Source organism: Lytechinus variegatus, chromosome 8 (assembly GCF_018143015.1).
Source record: "Lytechinus variegatus isolate NC3 chromosome 8, Lvar_3.0, whole genome shotgun sequence".
Classification (NCBI taxonomy): Eukaryota; Metazoa; Echinodermata; class Echinoidea; order Temnopleuroida; family Toxopneustidae; genus Lytechinus; species Lytechinus variegatus.
Window position 1 is genome coordinate 704,273 of NC_054747.1, and position 23,031 is coordinate 727,303.

The following is a 23,031-nucleotide window of genomic DNA, read 5'->3' on the forward strand; positions in this document are numbered from 1 at the left end:
GACTTTACCACAAACGGGGCCCTTGCTGTTAGAGGGTGCCCTTTGTGTATCTTAGCTAACATTTCACCTTGAAATACAGATTCATACATTATTTCTTGGTATTGATATCGACTGAGTAACTTATGAGGTTATTCATCTGTGGATACTGCGTTTCACCATGGGGAAACTGAGCATTCGCATTTAATTTTCAATATCTTAAAATACAACAGCAGCGACATTCAGGGGGGGTGGGTTCATTTGGCCTGAGACAGTTGAGAAAATTTATTCCTTTAAGGCAATCGATTTTTTTTAAGTATTCCGTTATCATTACTGAAAAGTGCCGTTTTCAAAAAGAAATTCTGAAAACTGGATGTGTCATGTAAAAAAAAGAGTGGTTACCTGACTACTTTTCTGAAAAAGAGTGAAAATTGAAAAGAAAATGTCAGCCACTGCGTTTTTCCGTAGGCTGCAATGTAAGGCCTAATTGAAGACGGTTACGAGAAGAGCAACTAAATAGAAAAAATGAATGAAAGTACACGAAACTTTCGCGCCATTTCCACACGGTGCATTGCCATCTCCACCACCGGATCCAGAAGTATCCGTAGTAGAATCGTTAGAAGGTCTAGATGGAGAACTGCTAGGCGAAGCCTCCGTGGAAAGGTCATCTAAAAATAAAATGAATGTTTTTTGACACATATTACAGTTGTGGAACGTATACAAAAACAAATCATTGACAGGTTTCCTTGAATTAAACTTAATTCATTTTGGGTAAATTTATGGCATTGTCATTGAAGCAATTTCCATAACCGCAAGTTACAGGTTATGTGCATGGGGACATTCCTGAATAACGACTCGTTTACACCGCATCTTTCTGCTAAAGCAATGCGTCATTTGCCGATTAGCAGACCGATCAACGAGTCCTTTTCAGAGCACGGCACACGGCATGTTTCACTCCTGGCCAATCACAGACCGGGTCTATTAATCTCCCTCGTATTTAAATAAAATGTCCATTATTCATGTACACACTGTTGTAACATGTGCCATGACGCCATGGCCAGCACGATATTTTATTAGTAAATCCAATGTTCAATCGTGAATTCGGGCTGATTGTGACGAGAGATACACGGGGGGGGGGGGATATAGTCATTAAAGGGGAATGGAAGTAGGTTTGTGTAAAATTATGAAAATCAGAGAATAAGAACAAAGAAAGTTTGAGAAAAATCATGAGCATCTGAATGTTACAATAAGCATGATCAGTAATGCTATGGAGATCCTCCCATTGGTAATGCGACAATGATATGTGATGCCACATGTGAACAACTTTCCCTTTTATGGACTATGGAGTACTCCCAAAATGTCGCTTTTTTGTTTTTTCCTATATGGTGATACAAACTCTTTATCTATGATATATTGTTTTGAAAAACAAATGTATTACATGCCCTCCTATAGAAAGAACACATGATCTACTGATAGATGTGATAAAAGAGGCAGTTTAAGTGAAATATATACGGAAGTAATGGGAACATCACACATCTTTGTTGCATTGCCAATATGAGGATCGCCATAGAATTAGTGATCACAATATTCAAATGCTCATGAGTTTCTCATTATTTGTCCGATTTTTTTTTTCAAACTTTCGTTGATCTGTTTCTTTGATTTTCTGTTTTCACGCAAGCTATCTTGTTCCAAAGGTTTCATTCTCCTTTAATAAAATTAGTCATAGCTGTTGCACCCAGCTTTTTACCATTCTAATGATTTTGATTTAATGAATATACATAACCGAGCGTGGCAAAAAACAAACACGAAATCATGATCTTTGCTTCAAATACCAGTAGGTTATTGATATACTGACCGTCAGGCTCCCCCTCCACTGTGACCGTGAAAGAACAAGTATCTGTGTTTCCATTCAAATCACTGGCTTCGTAGGAGATGTTGTAGACCCCCTTGCTGAAATTGCCTCCATTGGTTCCTGGTCCCAGAAATTCCAAGGTAGCACAGTTGGACCAAGCGTTCAAAGAAGGTTCAGTCCAGGAGACCTGTCGTGTGTCGTAGATGGAGCTACTGTTGATTTTTACAGAAATGTTCATCGGACAATCCTCGATGGAAACGGGTTCTGTATACTTAACTGAAAAGGGGTAAAAGTATTTTCAATGAATGGCCAGGTATAGGAAGTAGGATTTAAAGTTTTGACTAAAATTTGTGCTTGGACTATGGGCAGCTCGGTGTAACACAAGCCTCGAGCCATACAGCCAGAATTCACAAAGGTGGTTTTTAAAACCACCGACTGAACCCATGATTTATGCAGATTTCCAGCATCAATTACGCTTATTTACCGCGTATAATATACCGTGTTATACTAAATCGGCTTTTGAATTGCCGGTTCTGAACCGCGAGCCGATGCACGTTAATCGCGTTTACACACTATGAAAAAGCCGATGGTGCATCGACTCGTGGTTCAGAACCTACTACTTTGGTGATGCGAATTGCCGGTTCAGAACCGCGTGCCGATGCAGCATCGGCATTTTCATAGCGTGTAAACGCGATTAACGTGCATCACCTCGCGGTTCAGAACCGTCAATTTGCATCACCAAAGTATTAGGTTTTGAACCACGAGCCGATAAACAATCGGCTATTGTACTACGTGTAAACAGAAAGCCGATTCTGCATCGGCAATTTGTGCGCATTTCATTTACTTTACCATTGTGACGTAATTGTAGCGCACCGATCTAGCGTTGTCTTTATCATGTTTATTATGACGTATATGGTTGGTGTGGTATCATTTCAGGTTTTTGCATCGGCTTGCATGTAAACGCAGTATAAGATAAACCAAAAGCCGATTCTGCATCGGCTTTTGGTTCTGAACCAAAAGCCGATCAAGTCTAAGCGCGGTAATATAATTAAAAAAAAATGTCCAATGCTGATGCGCACTTTTGTCACAGTGCGCCGAATTGACGGCTATTTTCATGGTAAAATATGCTATTTTATTTATGATTCCACTGTTTGAAGAATGATCTAATTCATTCAAAACTATGGACTCATGACTAAAATAGCGGAATAACAACGGCAACATGCGTCAGTTTGGCTGATTTTTGCATCGGCTTTTGGTTCCGAACCAAAAGCTGATCACGTGTTAACAGCGTAGAGACTGTGCGTTTTATATCATGTACGCGTCGGCATTTATATAAGTGCAACTTAAGTCATACTTAAAATGTTTGTACCCCCCCCCCCGGTCGACTGTCATAACAAACATTTTAAGAACTGCCATTAAACGGAATGTGTCTCACTGATCAAATAATTGAAGTGCGAAGAACATAGGTATTTCAATAACCAAATGATGCGACCACGAATCGCGAGCTGATTTGTTTGATATTTAGACCATAAAAGGGGTATTTAAACATGTTTAGATTTAGATTTAGATTTTATTCATTTTCCGTTCACAAAGCACAACAAAATCAAACAATACATAGTCAAATTTGAAGTACAACATCAATCGAAATAAGGTATAAACAATGAGAATTAATGCAAACTAAAGTAACTTTGACTATAATAACTATATAAAACAGAACGGAGGGGCTTGCCAAGAACTGTTTAAGGACTAATTTAGGAATTCATGAAGGTCAGACATATATTACCAATGAATTAATGCGAACATAAAACGCAGAGTGAAATATTTTATACTCAGAAAGGGGCAATTACTTTGAGTAGTAATGAAAACAAACGGCATAAATCACTTCATTCCTGTATCGGCCGCACAGAAACTGTTAGCTGCTGTTAGCGTAACATTTCACTAACAATGCGCTAGAAAAGGACCCCTACTACAACCGGTAATCTCGCTGCGATGGCTATAATGCATTATTTACATCTGAGATCAACGCTTGATATCACAATCTGTATAGTATTATCCATTAACAAATCAGCACTTAACAACATGGGTAGAATTACCGCACAGAAGGCAGACAAAGCTGTCTTTAGGGGATTAGAGTAAATGCAAAATCTATAATTTGTGCGTAGTCGTGGTAGTGATCTAGAGATTTAGTTATGATTATTTGCACATCCTACAAGTTTAAAATCTTGTCTAGGAAAGGGTAAAGGAATGTAATTCATTATCATGTAGGCCTACAAAATTGAACTATTATTGCATTTTAAACATGAAATGGCAGCAGGTAGTAAATATATATTCATTAATTAGATTAAAAAATATCGGATGAGCTTAAAAAGATTAAAAAATCATGCTCTTGATACAGTATTTGCCAATGATGGTTATCGTGTGATAAATTTCATCAGCTATTGTTCTTCTTTCTAATGTCATGAATAAAGGGTCTATTCATAAAAATGTCATAAAAAATAAATGATATATCTTGGAAGAAAAAAAATCTTTGAAAATGATCATATATCTTGGCACTAATCAACCTCCCTCGCTTTATACCTATTCTTTAATGGTACTCCAGGCTGAAGTACCATATACGGTTTGAACAGTAAAGTAAAGCAAACAAAACACTGACAAATTGATAAAAGTTGGAAATAAATATGAGAAATATGGTATCTTAAAATTTTCCATTAGGCCTCATTTCGGTGAAATTTATTCATGTCTTCAGGAATATGCAATGAGGGTCTGCTTTATCATACAAAATTAGGTTTATATAAAATTTGTTCACACAGAAAATTGCTTGAAAGATCATCATTTTGTGACTCGGGCGACATACATACACTTGAGACAGTTCAAGTTCATTTCAATAAATTGAATCAGAAGAAGGGAAAGAGCTAGAGAATATGGCATAATCGTTCCATTTATTGCGTATTCATGGCCGCATGCTGGTCAGTAATATCAGTTGCAAAATACAGTGTTTAATTTTTAATAATCAAGATGTTTGTTATTTTTATCAGATTTTGATTAAATTTTTAGCAATTTGCTCTTCAAATTTTACTCAATTTATTCATAATATTGTTGGGCCCAGAATACCCCTTTAATTCGGTCGAGGTATATTCTAAATTACTTGGTATAAAAAAGGGAGACAAGTTCTAAAGAGAGAAATTTTTCACTAAAATCGTCACTATTGGTGCCCTTGGCACTGTTAGTGATTTGTATTAACATTATTGTTAGATTATTTGGAATTCGGCTATAAGCTTCTGTGAGTTTATCAATACCGGTATGCCTACTTTTAGTGCTACGCTAACAACGCTTCTGTGCGGTCGCCACAGATGTATAAATACCGAGTTTTCGATTTGCACGTCAATTAGTGGACTGCGACGAAAGTGCGTCATAATAGTCTGCTTTGTGTTTACGGTATACAGAACCGCTGGAGTAAATCACCACATGGCTTCAATCAATGGGCAAGGATTTTATTGCTCGTTTATTACATTTCGAACGAGCGTGATCTGAGCGAAATCCTGGGTAGTCATCATGAAGTTGACGTGTCAGGAATGGCTTGCGCATGCCCAGTGTCTTCCAATCATGTGCTTGACTGACTTTGTATACCTTCATCGCGGTCCATTAGTCGACGTGCAAATGGAAAACTCCCTAATATCATCAACCCCATACCCGGGACTTACTGTTGAGAACGCGAATACCATCCGGGGTGATAGTTGAATTCCCACCAGTATCCAGCTTTACGGTCACGGTATTATGTATCTTGAGAGAGGAGGCCTTTGTGTCATATTCGATCAACCTTCTCTTCAAAAAGTTAACCACATCAACGAAAAAAAGTTTGTTTCCATATTTAGCCATGCCTGAGTTAACCGAAGCTACGTCTGGCAGTCGTTGAATGGTCCGATTCCAAGTTTGGAATGTATTCGCGTAACCCAATTCCTTTGAAAAGGTTTTGTAATAATACACACGGGCTAGTAAGAAAGGAAAAGAAAAGAAAAAAATGCTCAAATTGATCGCATACATTCGTAATTCCGAAGCTTCGTTATTCCAAAGGTTCAGATATTCCGAATGTTCGTTATTCCGAAGGTTCTTATTTCCAAAGGTTCGTAGTTCCGAAGGTTCGTTTATCCGAAAATGAAATAAGGTTCGTAATTTCGAAGGTTCGTTATTCCGAAAAACGAATATTATGTAATAATTGATTGATTAATTGATGGAATGATTGATTGATTTTATTTGTCAGGTAACTATGAACAAGTAAATGAAAATATGAACAGCAGTGTATACCTTGACAGGATTGCCCATGAAAGCCGAGATGGCTTATTTCCAATGGGGTCCTTACATCAGTAATTGACAACAATGTACATCTATGAAAGAACACCTATAGAAATCTACAAACTACATCAATTAAGTCTAGACAACTAAATTTACACGAAGAATTGTAAAACTTAATATACAAAAAGACAAAAACAAATAAGTTTGCCATGAAAAACCATTTACGCAAAATATAATTAAAATAATTGTAAAACAGGTTGAGTAAACGATCATTACTTCAAGGTTACATATGAAAATTTTACTATAAGCAGTTTTTAAGTAGCGCTAAATGCATCGTAACTAATACAAGATTCATTAATCGTAAAACCTAAGATATGAAAAAGTACAAATAAGTTTGACATCAAACTTTCACGCAAACAACAATAGATGATGAAACAATGTAAAACAAGTTGATTAAATAAATCATAACTAAAAAGTTATATATCAGACTACATGATACACATGAAATTAGAAAGAACATTTAACATTACAGAGTGGGGACATTTTTTAAGTGTTGTTTTAATACTCTTTTAAATTGTTTAAAAGTCTTAACCGATTTAACATGATTAGGGAGGGAATTCCAAAAATGTATACCATTATAATAAAATGTGTTGCCAATTTGACCTTTTCTCATAGGTACAACAAAGTTAAACAGACTATTTCTTGTTTCAAGCTTGAATAGTTTTCCAACTTTTTGGTGCCATTTGAAAGCTGACTTTATTGGCTTTCCGTATCTATAAGTCTTTTTCCCCAAAGTGCTACAATTTTTATTTGGCAGCCTTTTCAAAAGTGTATAGTTTTTTGGGACGCACTGGATAAACCTAAGCGTACGTATTTAACTCTATGGTTCATGCATATCAGGGCAGAAGCCGTGATTTTCTATGAGGGTGACCGGTTACGTTACCTCCCGGGGCTGATCCAGCTTTCCCAAATGCGGGGGGGGGGGGATTTCGCTTACATTTTTCCCGATCTGCCGCTTGCGATGTCAAGATCAAAGATTTTGATATATCACACAATAATTTTTACTCTCATAGTAATTTTTGTAAATGCGTATCTAAGTAAACAATACTGCGAGCAGAAGGCAGAAGCTAAAGTTTGTAATATACTGACCTGAAAACAGGAAAAGAATACCTGCTTTAGAATGTTTATAGTGACTCATGAGGAGAATAAAGAGGCGTATCTCATCAAAGAGATAAAGCAAGCGCGAGCTGATATTTCGTTCTATTCTGATCTGAAAGCTTGATATCTGAAGCATTATTGGTACCTATGATCAAGATGGGTATCTAAAAGAACAATTGATGCGAGCACGAAGCACGAACTTAATCCTTTTTGTATTTCGATCTGAATATAATTGACAGTTTATGGGCGTTTTAATAAAGAACAAGATGTATATCCAATAAACAGTTGTTGCTAATCCAAAGTGCGAGCTTTTTTGAGGTTTAGAACTAAACAAGTTGAATGCCTCTGACGGTCTCACCTGCATCACGCGAATTAACATGATTAACATAGCAGCAGTAATGATTTTGAAAACTACTATAACTCGCACAAGATGTTCAGTGATACTTGATTACTCGTATGTCCAAGTTTCATGAACTAGACCAACATAATTTCAAAGTTATGATGGTAATTCAACAAATCGTATTCAAACACATATCAATGACTATTGTCTACTTAACCCTAACCAACATGGTTTTGTGAAAGGCTGCTCTTGTGTGACTCAGTTAATGAATATTACAAACAAATGGTTGAATTTTCTTGATACCTCTCCCACACCAAAACTTGGCGTTATCTTTTTCGACTTCGCAAAAGCTTTCGATATAATGCCACATGACGTGTTGATGAAAAAGCTCTCTTCACAATTCTTCATTACTGGCAGTGTCTGGAATTGGATTTTTTCCTTCCTTCATGGTAGGGAACAAAGAGTACTTTATAGGGGTTCGACCTCTTGCTGGTTGCCCATAACTTCTGGTGTACCGCAAGGCAGTGTTTTAGGGCCGTGTCTCTTTAACTTGTTTATAAATGACCTTCTCTCCCAAACCATATCACCATGTGCACTTTTTGCTGACGATACGTTATTATATAGACCAATATTTACACCCTCTGATAGTTGTCAGTTGCAAAACGATATCGATAATATTCATTCATGGTGTATGAACAATAGAATGCGCATTAATTCATCCAAATCTAAAGTTCTACGGATAACATGGGCAAAGAACCCTGGAGTACCTTACTATACTTATGACAATATTGTTCTAGAATCAGTTCAGCAATACAAGTATCTAGGAATAATGCTTAATAATAAGTTACAATGGAATACCCACGTTGAACACATTGTTAAGAAAGCAAATCGTATGCTCGGGTTTGTATTATCAGTCTCTAAGTCCTTGACAGCATCTTCCATATTCTCATTGTTCAAAACAATTGTTCTTCCGATTCTTGAGTACGGTCAACCAGCTTGGCACTTGCATACGAAATATCTATCCCAAAAGGTCGAAAATGTTCAGAGACGAGCCACCCGCATAATACTTAAACAAAGAAGGCAAGAAATGTCATATCATGACAGATTACTAAAACTCAACTGGCAAACATTGGAATCAAGGAGGAAATTTTCATTACTAATTTATGTTGTCAAGGCTTTGTATGGTATTGTACGTTGTGATGCAGTTAGATGTTCCATTGTCATTAACAGTAGGCACTTGGAGGTCGTGAAGTTCAACCACCTCCGAGCGCGAACAAATCGACTTCACCTTTCAGCCATCAATTCTTTTCCCCGTTACTGGGATGAATTGCCGGCAAGTTTGCGCTCTGGGGTGGTTGTAAACTCACTTATTTTATGGACAAATGAACTAAGGAAAAATTTCATGCCTAATGAATGACCATAAGTTCCCTTGCATGAGTTCATTATTTCTTTATTTAAACAGCTAATTTCGATATTCTAAGTTAAGATGAAGTGTTATTAAGTAGACCTATGTTATTTTATTCTATTATAATTGATCTTAAACATTTTTGTTCATACCCACTCTTTTATCCGCTTCTGTTTTATGTAAGCACCCACTGGATAGGGTCAAATGGTCTTTATTGACTACAGTAATTAAGTTAACTTTATTTGACCCTGGCAGTCCAGTGGGTGCTCAATCTATACTCTGTTATGTTTATAATGTGTATACACTGTACCTATGCCCTGTTCTTTCAATTTTCATTGCCGAAATAAATAATAATAATAATAATAATAAATACCCCCAATTTGGCCAAAGTTCATTGACCCTTTATTACCTTTGACCTTGATCATGTGACCTGAAACTTGCACAGGATGTTCGGTGATACTTGATTACTATTATGTCCAATGCTGCGTTTATGCGACCTCAAACCAGAATCATGATTTGAATCATGATTCAAAACACAAACATGAATCACAATATCTTATAATTAGCGTTTAGACGACCTTCATTCCAACGCTGTTTCTCCTCAGATTCGGGCCAATCCAGTACGCATCACTAGTGCGCAGTTTGACAGAGGAAGTTTATCGCACGTGTTTCGGCTCTCGTTTTTTTTTTTTTGCTTCCAGAATTCAGTCTACAGGCCCTACCTCATTTTGTTTACTTCTATAGGGTCCATGTGCTTCTATTCATCCAAAATTGTGTTCGGAAGTGAATTCCAGAGATCATTGTCTGTCCAGTTAATTCATTTACCAGAACGTGAAGTTGAAGACATGACCAAAAATGAAAAGTAGTGGAAGATGCGATGACCAACACAGAACCCGTACATGCCAAGAAATGCATGCATAGCACATAATCATGTACATACAATGAGCATATAAAGCGCCTTGAGCTTGGCAAGAGTCAAACCGAAAGTAGCCAGACACAGGGTGCGTTTATTCGACACTTTTTTTTGTGAGGTCATAGAATCATGATTCAAATCACGATATCGTTTATTCGAACATTCTCGTACGTGATTCTGCAGAAACGTCTTTCCAAACGCCCCTTTTTTCGTGTTTCATGTTTGTGATTCTAATCATGATTATATCGTGATTCTGCAGAATCGTGATTTGAATCATGATTCAGATCATGATTCTAGGGTAAAAAAGTGGCGGATGGTTATGATGGTAATTCAACAGACACCCCCTAATTGGCCCAAAATTATTGACCCTAAATGACCTTTGACCTTGGTCATGTGACGTGAAACTCATGCAGGAGGTCAGCTGATACCAAGTGTCCAAGTTTCAGGAACTAGGTCCATATATTTTCTAAGTTATGACGACATTTAAAAAACTTAACCTCAGGTTAAGATTTTGATGTTGATCCCCCAACATGGTCTAAGTTCATTGACCCTAAATGACCTTTGACCTTGGTCGTGTGACATGAAACTCAGGTAGGATGTTCAGTACTACTTGATTAACCTTATGGCCAAGTTTCATGAACTGGGTCATTTAAAAAATGTCAATTTAAAAACTTAACCTTAGGTTAAGATTTGATGTTGACGCCGCGGCCACCGCCGCCGTCAGAAAAGCGGCGCCAATAGTCTAACTCTGCTATGCAGGTGAGACAAAAATGGGTCATTCTATTCTCTCTTTGATCATGAAAAAAATGAATTTCTTACAAAGAAATGATGCGAGTGCGAAACACGCTCTGATTTTTTGTTGATATTCCAATGTGAAAACCGGGCGATTGGGCACACTTTAAATACAGAGCGAGTCATATAATGCGAGCGCGAAGCACAGGCTTAAAACTTGTGATGTTCCAACCTTAAAACTGGACATTTTATGCATTTTTTGTAACCAGGAATAGAATGAGTTCCTTACTAAACAATATTTGATGCGAGCGCGAAACGTGAACAAAAAATTCCGATTTCCCAACCTGAAAACTGGACATTCTAAGCATTCTTGTAAAAAAATAATTGATGCGAGTGCTAATAAGCGCAAGCTCAAGTTTTCTGACCTAGAATGTATTATGTTTTACTTCAAAAGGGTATTCCATTTTGAAAAAAAGGTACATTTCATTCTGAAAAAGGGTATTTTCCATTTTGTCCTACGAGAATTTTTGGGCAAGTACGATTTTTTTGTCATTTGACTAGGTATTTTTAAGAGTGTGGCAAAGGTGAAGATTAGAAATTTGTCACCAAGTTGAAAGTTGTTCCTTGCTATGTCACCTATAACATCAGTGAAAAAAGTCAGACTTGGCTAATTTTGACGAAGTAGCCGGTAAATCATGATGACATATGGTGCCCGACTATTTGCTCAAATAGATTTTTAATGGAGGTGGGGGGGGGGGGGGGGGCATATCAACGAGAGAGGGCAATAAATACCTTTGAATTGAATATTTAATGTTCACCATAAGAGCACAGTTTAAAGAAAAAAATCACTCGTCTACTGTTGAAACTGGAATATGTTTAACCCTTATAACCGAAGCTTTAAAAAAACCAGTTATCAAACGATTCAAACATTGGCGCAAATATTCACTGCTGAATAATACGCGCCTAGAAGCCATAACAAAAAAGAAACAAACGTCTTCAGTTGCGTACCGTGGGTTACGGCTTGGGGAGGGGGGGGGCACGGGCAAAAATTTTGAGTCACTCGGTGAGCGCGCAAAGCGCGCTCAATTGCCCGGCATGGGCCTATTGACCTTATAGAGACATTTTAAGGAGTGTGTCATTAAACGGATATGTAATGTAACTCACTGATCAATTGATGCGAGCGCGAAGCACGAGCTGAAAATTTTTGATATTCAGACCTAAAAAGGGACATAATAATAATTTTTGAAAATAAATATACGCATCTGTCTCTTTAAACAAAAAAATACGAGCGCGAAGTGCGAGCTTAATTTATTGTATTTTTTTACCCCAAACAGAGAGAGTTTAAGGACTATTTTTAGGAATCAAATAAGAGAATTATACCATACTCATATAATTTGAGTGACAAACGCTTGCTAATTTTGTTAGAAAACATGCAACACTTTTTGTAGTCATTAATCAAGATCGAAATACGCATCTCACTAATCAAAAACTGCAAGCGCGAACGCGAGCTCTAAAATTTAGGAAATTCAGACCTGAAGAGAAGCATTTTAAGGCTTGATTGTAGAAATTTACGAAGACCATACGTATTTCACTAACAAAATGATGCGAGCGCGAAGCGCGAGCTGAAAATTTTGTATATATTGACCCCAAACAAGGACATTTTAAGGACTATTTTTTTGGTGAATCCATTAAGATCTCATCATAGTCATCAAATGCGAGTGCAAAGCGATTGCTGATTTTGTTAGAATCACATCCAAACACATGTAGACGTCATAGTAATCATGATTATCATACGCATCTCAGTAGTGCAAACAGCGAGCTGAAAATATAGGAAATTCAGGTCTGAAGAGCATTCTTAGGCTTGTTTGTAGGAATCTATTAAGACCATATGTATTTCACTAACAAAATGCAAGCTGAAATTTTTTGATGTTCAGATTATAAAAAGATACATTTTTAAGGACTGATTTGAGGACTTCATGAAGAGCAGACATATCTCATCAATCCACTAATTCGAACGTAAGCACGGAAAGGCAAGGAGGGCCGGGGGGGGGGGGGGGCATGTGCTCCCCATGCCCCCCCCCCCGTAGTTAGGCCACTAAACGTCTTGGTTTGCTGAGTTTACAGCTATTTTCTGCAAAACCGCCTTTGCTGTCCCCATATTTTGTTTTGGCACCGTGACCAAATTATATAATAAACGAAATAAAGAGCGTCATACCTGAGGAATTAACGTCGGTAGTTTTGCACGGTTCGATGGTAAACGCCGATGTACGGGCGGATAGCAAACTTCTAGTTTCCACAGGTTGGCTACCTAAACGATATGATATCAGTTGAGCATATCCAAATGCTGTATAGAGAAGATAGCTTCGTAGAAAAAAAGAAGAAAATTGTTTTCAGCACGAACTTTACAAGAAAAGAACTGGGTACTGACTGTTAATTGGACGACATGCACCAACGCATATGCATGCATAATCCAACATATGCATGTAGAAAGAAAATCGAAAGTAAAGGTTGAATTGCAATATGATGCGAATCTTTCTTCATACACGCACACACTGACTCAAATACGTACATACGTCCGCCTACTATAACTTTTACAAGTCCCAAAGCGCACCACACCAACGGACAAATGCAAAAACACTGATAAGGCTCCGGATGAGTCCGGTATTTGAATGAAAAAATATATTAAGATACGAGGAATAAATTCAGGGTATTGTTTTGAAACCAGTGGAACGCTTTTGTCAGTCCCGCCTCCATAACTCAATTTAATATACCAGCAGTATGAAACTGCAACCCACAAAACCATTATTAACCCTAAATAAAAGTTTACCTTGACCGAATGACCTAAAACACGTAAAAAAGTTATCAGTAAAACTACCATTATTTCATCACACGTTATAAAATAAGTGTTGCTGCTACCCTATGTGATGTGGTGTTCAACGCTCTAAAGGGTAGATAAATGTTTTGCCCCCCCCCCTTCGAAGAGGCTACCACGTCCTCGATCAATCGGTTAAATGAATGTCAGTATTGTTATTTCAGATTTCTATTTCGAATATAAGATTTGCATAGATATCCAAGTTTCATGCAATAGATCTATACACAACAAAAAAGTAAGTCCCCCTTAAACAAACATCAATAATTTCCGAACCAATGCGAGTTTTTAATAGATTTTTACATGAGCGTTTAGGTAATTTTATGACCTACCCTCCACTCTAAAAATGAAGTGCTAATTTAGCTCTTCAACAGCGTGTATAGTGACTGCACTTCGGAGTGCTAATTTGTCTAGTTCAAATTTGAACTAGACAAAAGTCAGCACTCCGAAGTGCAGTCACTATACACGCTCTTTAAGAGCTAAATTAACACTTCATTTTTTAGAGTGTCTGATTAAATGTTATGGACGTATTCTACGTCATGCTTCAGTGAGCAACGTCAGAAGGCAAAAATGTTACTTTTCAAAAGTCACAAGCCAAATATCATGACTTTGATTCCATTTTATTGGAACTGATTCCACATTCTTATCCTGAAAATAGTCAGAAGGCTTCTGAAAGGTACTTTCTAAAAGTTCTAATACAACTTTTTTGGCTAAATTTCACGGTTGAATAAACACAAGCCCAAATTTGCTATAATTGGATTTTTTTTTACACATTTTTATCAATTAAAATGAGAATATGATGACAGTTATTTTTGGGAAGAGTGTCTTCAACAATATCCATAGTTTCACGGTTCAATGAACATTTATTGGGAAAAATACGATTTTCAAATATCGTAGGCAAGTATTGTTTCACTTTGGTTACTGAAAATGATCTTTTATCATTTTTTCGTTATGTTCATGACCAATTAAAACGCTCCAATAATTTAAAGAAAACACAAAAATAATGAAAAAAGGGTATCTATTTCGCTAGGAAAATTACGTGTTTAGGGTTGAATTTGCGGGGATGATAAAACAAAATTAAATGTTTTATAAAGGATGTCCGATTTGCGCGAGGTGTAGAAGGTGGGGTCGTACTAAACCAAAAAAGGTAAAGCCGACGACCGAAGGACCCGTGACAATCAAACATTCCTGCACTTGTTTAGGGGTTCATTTCAGGGAATATTTGCCAAGAGTATTGTTTTGTTTCCAATACTTGTTAAGGGTAGGGTTTCACACGGCAATACTTGTTAAGGGGTGCATTTGCAGAATATGGAAATTACGTGTTTAGGGTGCTTTTCGAGACCCCATGGTCGCGCATGGTATCCACTCGTGAATGGAAGTGGCCCCCCGGGGGACAGACCTGTAGGAAAGCATAGGCTTGTAACATTTACTCCCGTTGTCACTTATCACATTTTGAGTAATTTCTAACCCCCCCCCCCCGTCTTCTAATTTACGAAGTTTTGTGTTTTGCGTGCCGGTAAATGATGAAAAGTCAGTTTTGCACATACGCGACATGAGCAACATTCACTCTACCCAACATTTTTTATCAAGATTTTTGAGATTGGAAGCGCTCGTTCGTAAGACAAATGATAATAATGGCGTCACACCAAAATGCACCAGCAGGAAGATCGCAATGTTAAAGTACGATAAAACATGCAAGTCCAAAAGATTCATCTCCTTCAGAACTTTTCCTGTATTCATTTTCATTTCCCAAGCAGTTTCCTACGAAGCAATCTCAGATAGTTAAAATTTTAGCACCTACATTATGAACGAGAGAAATTCCGGCGACGTACGACATCCAGATTCGATTCACAATGGTGAAATTGCGTCGCACGGGTTTACGTTCCTCATAATTTCTAATAATTCACATGGGAATTGCGGAGCGAAAAGTGGCAAGCAGCTATACGTTCGCCATTTTTTTCTTGGGGACTCTAGTTCAAATCCAATATTTTCGTTTTTAAAAAAAAACTTTTAACCCTATTCCATTCCAGTCAAAAATTCTCTATCAATGCATACCGGGTATATTATCACAGTTTTATTATCATATACATACAATAAATAAAATGTTATGATCCTCAAACACACACGTAAATTTGCAAGCATTCCAATTCATCGGTGATTTCACGAACTGGCTCTAACCATGGACCTGCTCTAACCTAGGCTGGTTTCCAAATCATGATTTCAAGATAATCGCGTTCATTGTTTGGATGTTTTTCAGACGCTCATAACTTCACACTTTGTATAAAACAAGAGGCCCGTATTCTGATATCAGGTTTAAATTAACCCTAGTCTAAAGTTAACCCTGGTTCAACAAAACCTCCTCTAATTCAACGTCTTCAAACACACCGCGCGCCGCCGTGAAAAGCCGCAAAATGTGCCACCCCCCCTTTTTTTTCAACCACATATTTTGATCCGATTGGCCTAGTTCACCACCGGAAACAGCATTAGAAAATTTAACTCTTCTTCGTTATGGTGATATAAAATCACGATTTTTTGTTGTGCCATCACACCATCATTTATTGTTCACTTTCCATCAATTTGGTCGAAATTTCTGTGGTATTGAACTTTTTGACGGAACGCTTCCGGCTAGATCTGACGGTTTATTGCCGGGAGTGGGCTATTTTTTACCATCGGAAAAAGATTGAAGTCATTCAGTTCATTCTGAACATTTTGATATATTAATGATTCTCATTGGATGAAAAAACCCGCGAAAAATGTTTGTAACTTTTGAGAGTAGTCTTAGGTTGAACACTCCCAGGCCTATACTTAGATCTAGCCTATGCCTAGGGCTAGGCCCAGTCTGGAGGAGAAGGGAACATTGTTTTTACTTTTTTACTTTCCTGAGGTAAAACCTAGACGTAGTCTGGTGCCTTATGAAGTGGAGCAACCGAGACTGAAGATATATATTGGTCTGGGCCTAGAACAACGTAGGTTAGGCTGACTTATCCTTGGGACAGGGATAGATATAGATTATTATTCTTACTTGTCTTAGATCTAGTGGTATAGATCTGATTGTCTTAGACAAAAAGCTTTGAACAGTCTCTGTATTGGTTGTTCCGCTGAACTGTGAGTTGACAGTCTACGTTGACCTCTCTCACCAAGGCAATGTGATATGACAGTAAAATGTCAGAATTTTAAAAATAAGTCCCCAGAAACGACGGTTATTCCTGTCTGCAGTACCTCAAAAATTATTGAAAATTGAATGATGATCATATATGTATTCTAAATCTTATCAACATTTTTATCTTTCTAGAGGGAAATAAGCTGTTGCCATGGCAACGGGATCTTTGCAACATTGTTTCTTTTTATTTAATTTAAGTATTACCAAAATAATAATAATAGTAGTAGATGCTTATATAGCGCATAATATTCTACAGAATCTCTATGCGCTTTACAAAGGAGGTAATGAAGTCTAATACAAGTATGCTTAGAATAAAATACATAAATACTAAATGAAAGATTAACAAAACATTGCAACATATCCTAAACCTATCCTAAACCAAATGATCTAACATGAGAACAAGTATGTTTTTAAAGATTTAAGAAAGGTGGAAGTACATGTGATGGCCCTCAGATTATTAGGCAGTTTATTCCATAGTACAGGTGCTGCTAACTGAAAGGCACGATCACCAAACGAACATGTTTTAGATGTTGGTACAGTTAATAAATTCTGGCTAGAAGAACGGAGATTCCTTTGTGGGACATATTCAGTAATCAGATTATATAGGTACAATGGGGACTTACTAACTAATGTTTTATGACATATCGCTATTATCTTGAAAACAATCCTCTTCTGTACAGGCAACCAATGCAAGTGCGACAACAAGGGCGTAATGGGATCTTTACCTTTAGCACGCTTGATAAGTCTGGCTGCGCTGTTTTGCACTATTTGTATCTTTCTTATATCTTTTTCAGGCAGGCCATATAAAAGTGAATTGCAAAAGTCAATTCTGGAAGAAACAAAAGCGTGAATCAACATTTCAGTGGTCTTTTTACACAAGTAATTCCGAATTTTGCAATTCTTCTCAGTGAACACATTGCAGATTGAGTCATAATCCTAACATGTTCTTTTAATTGAAGGTGTTGATCCATGTGAACGCCCAGGTTGCGTGCTTTGGTTGTCTCATGTACATCTACCCCATCTATTTCAATACAAGCTGGTGTTAAAGCAGGATTAAACCTAGATGAAAAATGAATCACTTCAGTCTTCTGTGGGTTGATTTTCAAACTATTTCTCCGGGCCCAAGACAGAACTTCAGCGAGACAAACATTAATCCTGCTTGTAACATTATGTAGGTCATGTGGTTTGAATGCTAAATACATTTGAGTATCATCAGCATATAGCATTGTTTCCAAGCCATGGGACTTGATAATTGCTGATATTGGAGAGCTGTATAGCGTGTAGAGCAATGGACCAATTATCGATCCCTGAGGCACCCCACATGAGTCAGTGATTGGTTTGGAAACGGCCTCCTTCACCTTTACGACATGTGTACGCTGTGAGAGGTAGGATGATATCCACTTCCGCACAGACCCATCGATACCATACAAATGTTTCAAGCGATTTATCAAAATGTCATGGTTGATCAGATCAAATGCAGCACTAAAATCTAAGAGCACCAGCAGAACTTCATTTCTATCATCCAGAGAGACCAATATGTCATTCTGTACCCTGAGCAGAGCAGTTTCAACACTGTTGTGTGGCTTATAAGCTGCTTGAAAGTGGTTGTGCAAATCGTTTTCGGACAGGTATTCCTGGAGTTGTTTGACAACAGCTTTCTCAATTAATTTTCCCACGAAGCAGAGATTAGATATTGGACGATAGTTCGACAGATTATCGGCCGAAACATTGGATTTCTTGATGAGTGGTGTCACGACTGCTCTTTTTAATGAAGTAGGAAAAACTCCGGTATCAAGACTAGTGTTAATAATCTTCTTCATCAATGGTAATAATACAAGGGCACACTTCTTGGTAATAGTAGTCGGCATGGGATCTAGAGGGGACGTTGCAGATGACGACGACTTAATCAGTTTCAAAACATCAGCTTCATTGAGAGTTTCAAATTTAGACAGTGAAGAATGGCATGTTTCATTGAGCTCAATACTGCCATGATCCCCTGACTGTGCCGTATCCACTTCAAGCAACAGATTAGAGATCTTCTGATGGAAAAAGTCAGCAAATTCATTTGCTAATGATTCTGCACATGAATGGGGTGGCAGAACGTTTGGTTTTACGGTAGTTAGCTTCTCCACAGTCTGAAATAATTTACGTGAATCGCAAGACTCTATCTTATCACGGAAGTATGATGATTGCACGACTGCTAATTTCTCGTAGTAACGTTTACACTTAGTTCTGTAAATCTGTCGATCAATCTCAGGCATCATCAATCTGTATCATTCCAATTAGTTCATGTAGAACACTCACTGTATTATTTCCCCTAAATTAATTGAGTAGGTCAGACCTTATGCATTGACAACTGAGGAAGTAGTTGGAACAGCAAGATTTATAGAAAGTTTTTGCCATAATATACCGTTACCATGGCAACACAATTTCCGACACATGAAAAAAGTGTCTTGCACATCTTTACCTCAAAACCAGTGTGTGAGCCAACTTTCTTCGGTTTGGTCCAAATTGGTCCAAAACTGATGAAAGTATTTTAAACGGCAAAATTTTGGCAATGATATACTGTTACCATGACAACACAATTTGCGAAAAAGTAAAAAAAATATTACACTTTACCTGAAGACCAATGTGTGTTCCAAATTTCAAGAGAATCGGTTTAAAACTGAAGAAGTAGCTCAAAATACAATATAGTCATCCATTCTAGAAATTTGTTGGCCATGATATGTTGGATTTAAACCGGGCTTAAACTACCCCCTACGCGAGTTTAAATTTTGAGGATTTATTACCACACTGAGACCAGGGTTAGATCAAACCTTGCTATCGGAATACGAAACTTAAATCTAGGTTTAAATATGGCAGTTTATTACCAAACTTAGACCAGGGTAAAATTAAACTACGCTATCAGAATACGGGTGTTTACACCAATTTAAAGCATACATTCTGTTTTTTTTGTAATGTACATATAGTTGTCCACAATTCGTAATCATTCTTTCAATATTTCAAATTAAGGGAATGTATGCAGAAGCTACTTACTTATACAACAAGTGGAATGCCTCTGGCCGTCTTACCTGCACCAGCAGTGCTGACTCTGAAAACTACTATGACTCGCACAGGATGTTCAGTGATACTTGGTTACTCTTATTTCCACGTTTTATGAACTAGACCAATACACTTACAGAAATAGAATGGTAATCAACAAATACCCCAAATTCGGCCAAAGTTCATTGACCTCACAAGACCTTTGACCTTGATCATGTGACAGGATATTCAGTGGTACTTGATTACTCTTATGTCCAAGTTTCAAATTTTTGGAAATTTTAAGGCAATGACATTACTACCACTACATCTACTACATCTATTTGCGCACAGGCAACAGACTGGAAATTAATTGGATATAAATAAGCCTACATTCAAAATTTTGGTTTTTAGGAATAAGTTTTAGCGGACGTCAGCTCTTTGCCAGCTCCTGTCAGTAAGCTTGGCGAACTGTTGTAGTATATATCAGTTCTGATATCTGCCAAGTTGGAAAGGTTTCGCTACAATAATGAAGTAGTACGAGCGATTTGAAATTGATTTTCAATTAGTGTGCATTTCTTCGTATTTTGAGGTTTTCAGGAGCATTTTTTATATTTCCTCATGATATTTATGTTTAAGTATTGAAAGGGCATATTTTGATGAACTTAAAATAAATCCAAGAAAGGGTATGGGTTTGACCTTGCATGGCGCAATGACAGCAAATCAAATATAAACATTTTCAAAACATCAGAGGGCGCTCTTTGTCTCATCTGCATAACAGAGTGAGACTATAGGCGCCACTTTTCCGACGGCAACGGCGGCGTCAACACCAAATCATAACCAAAGGTTAAGTTTTTGAAATAACAGTATAACTTAGAAAGTATATGAACCTAGTTATTGAAACTTAGCCATAAGGTTAATCAAGTATTACTAAACATCCGTCCTGAGTTTAAGGTCACATGACCAAGGTCAAAGGTCATTTAGAGTCAATGAACTTAGACCAGCGCTTCTCAAACGGTGGACCGCGAGAAGCTCTCTCAGGTGGGCCGCGAGATATGGAAGCTTAAAAGTGCCACCGAGATGTTGAGATAATTATCTCGGGAAGTCGACATCTTGATAGCAAAAGATAAGATGACGAGATCCCAGATCTCATCATGTCAACATCTTTTAGAAGAGATGATGAGACGACAAGATCCCGGATCTCATCATGTTGACATCTCGTAGAAGAGATGATGAGATGACAAGATCCTGGATCTCATCATGTCAACCTCTTTAAGAAGAGATGATGAGATGACAAGATCCCGGATCTCATCATGTTGACATCTTGTAGAAGAGATGATTAGATGACATGATCATGGATCGAAGATCTTGTCATCTGACCATTTCTTCTAAAAGATGTCGACATGACGAGATCCGGAATCTTGTCATCTCATCATCTCTTCTTAAAGATGTTGACATGATGAGATCCAGGATCTTGTCATCTCATCATCTCTTCTACAAGATGTCAACATGATGAGATCCGGGATCTTGTCATCTCATCATCTCTTCTACAAGATGTCAACATGATGAGATCCGGGATCTTGTCATCTCATCATCTCTTCTAAAAGATGTTGACATGATGAGATCCGGGATCTTGTCATCTCAACATCTCTTCCAAAAGATGTTGACATGATGAGATCTGGGATCTTGTCATCTCATCATCTCTTCTACAAGATGTCAACATGATGAGATCTGGGATCTCGTCATCTTATCTTTTGCTATCAAGATGTCGACTTCCCGAGATAATTATCTCAACATCTCGGTGGCACTTTTAAGCTTCCATATCTCGCGTTGTGTCAAAATTTAAAATAAACTTGGATTTTTGTGATAAATATGTCGAAGTTTTTGCTTGCTCGCCATGATCGCTCGCAACATTTTGTTAATTGTACGCGATACGCCATATCAAACCCCCTTCATTTGGGGGGGGGGGGTTGCTCATTACGCCACTGCAGCAGAAGATCATAAAGTTACGCGCTCATTTTGCTCTTTATAATTGTAGAGACAATCTTTGAGTCGAGACAAGTACGCATATTTTTTTCTTAGAGTTTTGTAGGTGGGCCTTGAATAAAATCTGAGAGTCAAAGTGGTCCGCGAGTAAGAAAAGGTTGAGAAGCACTGACTTAGACCATGTTGGGGGAATCAGCATCAAAATCTTAACCAAGTTTAAGTTTCTGAAATGTCACAATAACTTAGAAAATATATGAACCTAGTTCGTGAAACTTAGACATATAGTTGATCAAGTATCACTAAATATCGTGCCTTTGAACATTTATTGGTCTAGTTCATAAAACGTGGACATAAGAGTGATCAAGTATCAATGAACATCCTGTCCGCATGTGAGGTCACATGACCCAGGTAAGAGGTCAATTAATTTGGGCCATTATGGGGGTATCTCTTGAATTACCATTATATCCTCGAATGTTCATGGATCTAATTTATGAAACTTGGACATAAGTGTAATAAAGTATCACTTAATATCCTATGTGAGTTTCATGTCACAAGAACAAGATCAAAGGTCATTTAGGGTCAATGAACTTTGGCCAAATCTGTTATAATTGCCATCATAACTTTGAATGTTTATGGATCTGATTCAGGAAGCCTGGACATAAGAGTAATCATGTATCATTCAACCTCCTGTGTAAGATTCAGGTCACATGATGAAGGTCAAAGGTCATTCAGGATCAATGAACTTTGGCGGAATTGTTTATTTTTTTTTGAAATATCATCATAACTTTGAACATTTATTGGTCTAGTTCATAAAACTTGGACATAAGAGTGATCAAGTATCAATGAACATCCTGTCCGCATGTGAGGTCACATGACCCAGGTAAGAGGCCAATTAATTTGGGCCATAATGGGGGTATCTCTTGAATTACCATTATATCCTCGAATGTACATGGATCTGATTTATGAAACTTGGACATAAGAGTAATGAAGTATCACTTAATATCCTATGTGAGTTTCATGTCACATGATCAAGGTCAAAGGTCATTTAAGGTCAATGAACTTTGGCATTAATGGGGTTATATGTTGAATTACCATTATATCTCCGAATGTACATGGATCTGATTTATGAAACTTGGACATAAGAGTAATGAAGTATCACTTAACATCCTATGTGAGTTTCATGTCACATGATCAAGGTCAAAGGTCTTATAAGGTCAATTAACTTTGGCGTTAATGGGGTTATATGTTGAATTACAGTACCATTATAACTTCTGAAGTTTTTGGATCTGATTCATGAAACTTGGACAAAAGAGTAATCAAGTATCTTTGAAG

The 23,031-nt window shown here is 37.4% G+C and overlaps 1 protein-coding gene across 1 annotated transcript in view; it reads right to left on the reverse strand.

Annotated features, from left to right (window-relative positions):
- Window positions 1-308: 308 nt before the first annotated feature.
- LOC121419771 overlaps window positions 309-23,031 on the reverse strand; it is a 51,085-nt gene continuing 28,362 nt past the window's right edge. The window contains exons 4-7 of the mRNA XM_041614224.1: window positions 12,882-13,027; window positions 5,530-5,817; window positions 1,832-2,104; window positions 309-644 (exon numbers count right to left, since the gene is read on the reverse strand). Coding sequence (XP_041470158.1) covers window positions 460-644; window positions 1,832-2,104; window positions 5,530-5,817; window positions 12,882-13,027 — 892 coding nt within the window. The 3' untranslated portion in view covers window positions 309-459. The remainder of the gene's footprint in view (window positions 645-1,831; window positions 2,105-5,529; window positions 5,818-12,881; window positions 13,028-23,031) is intronic.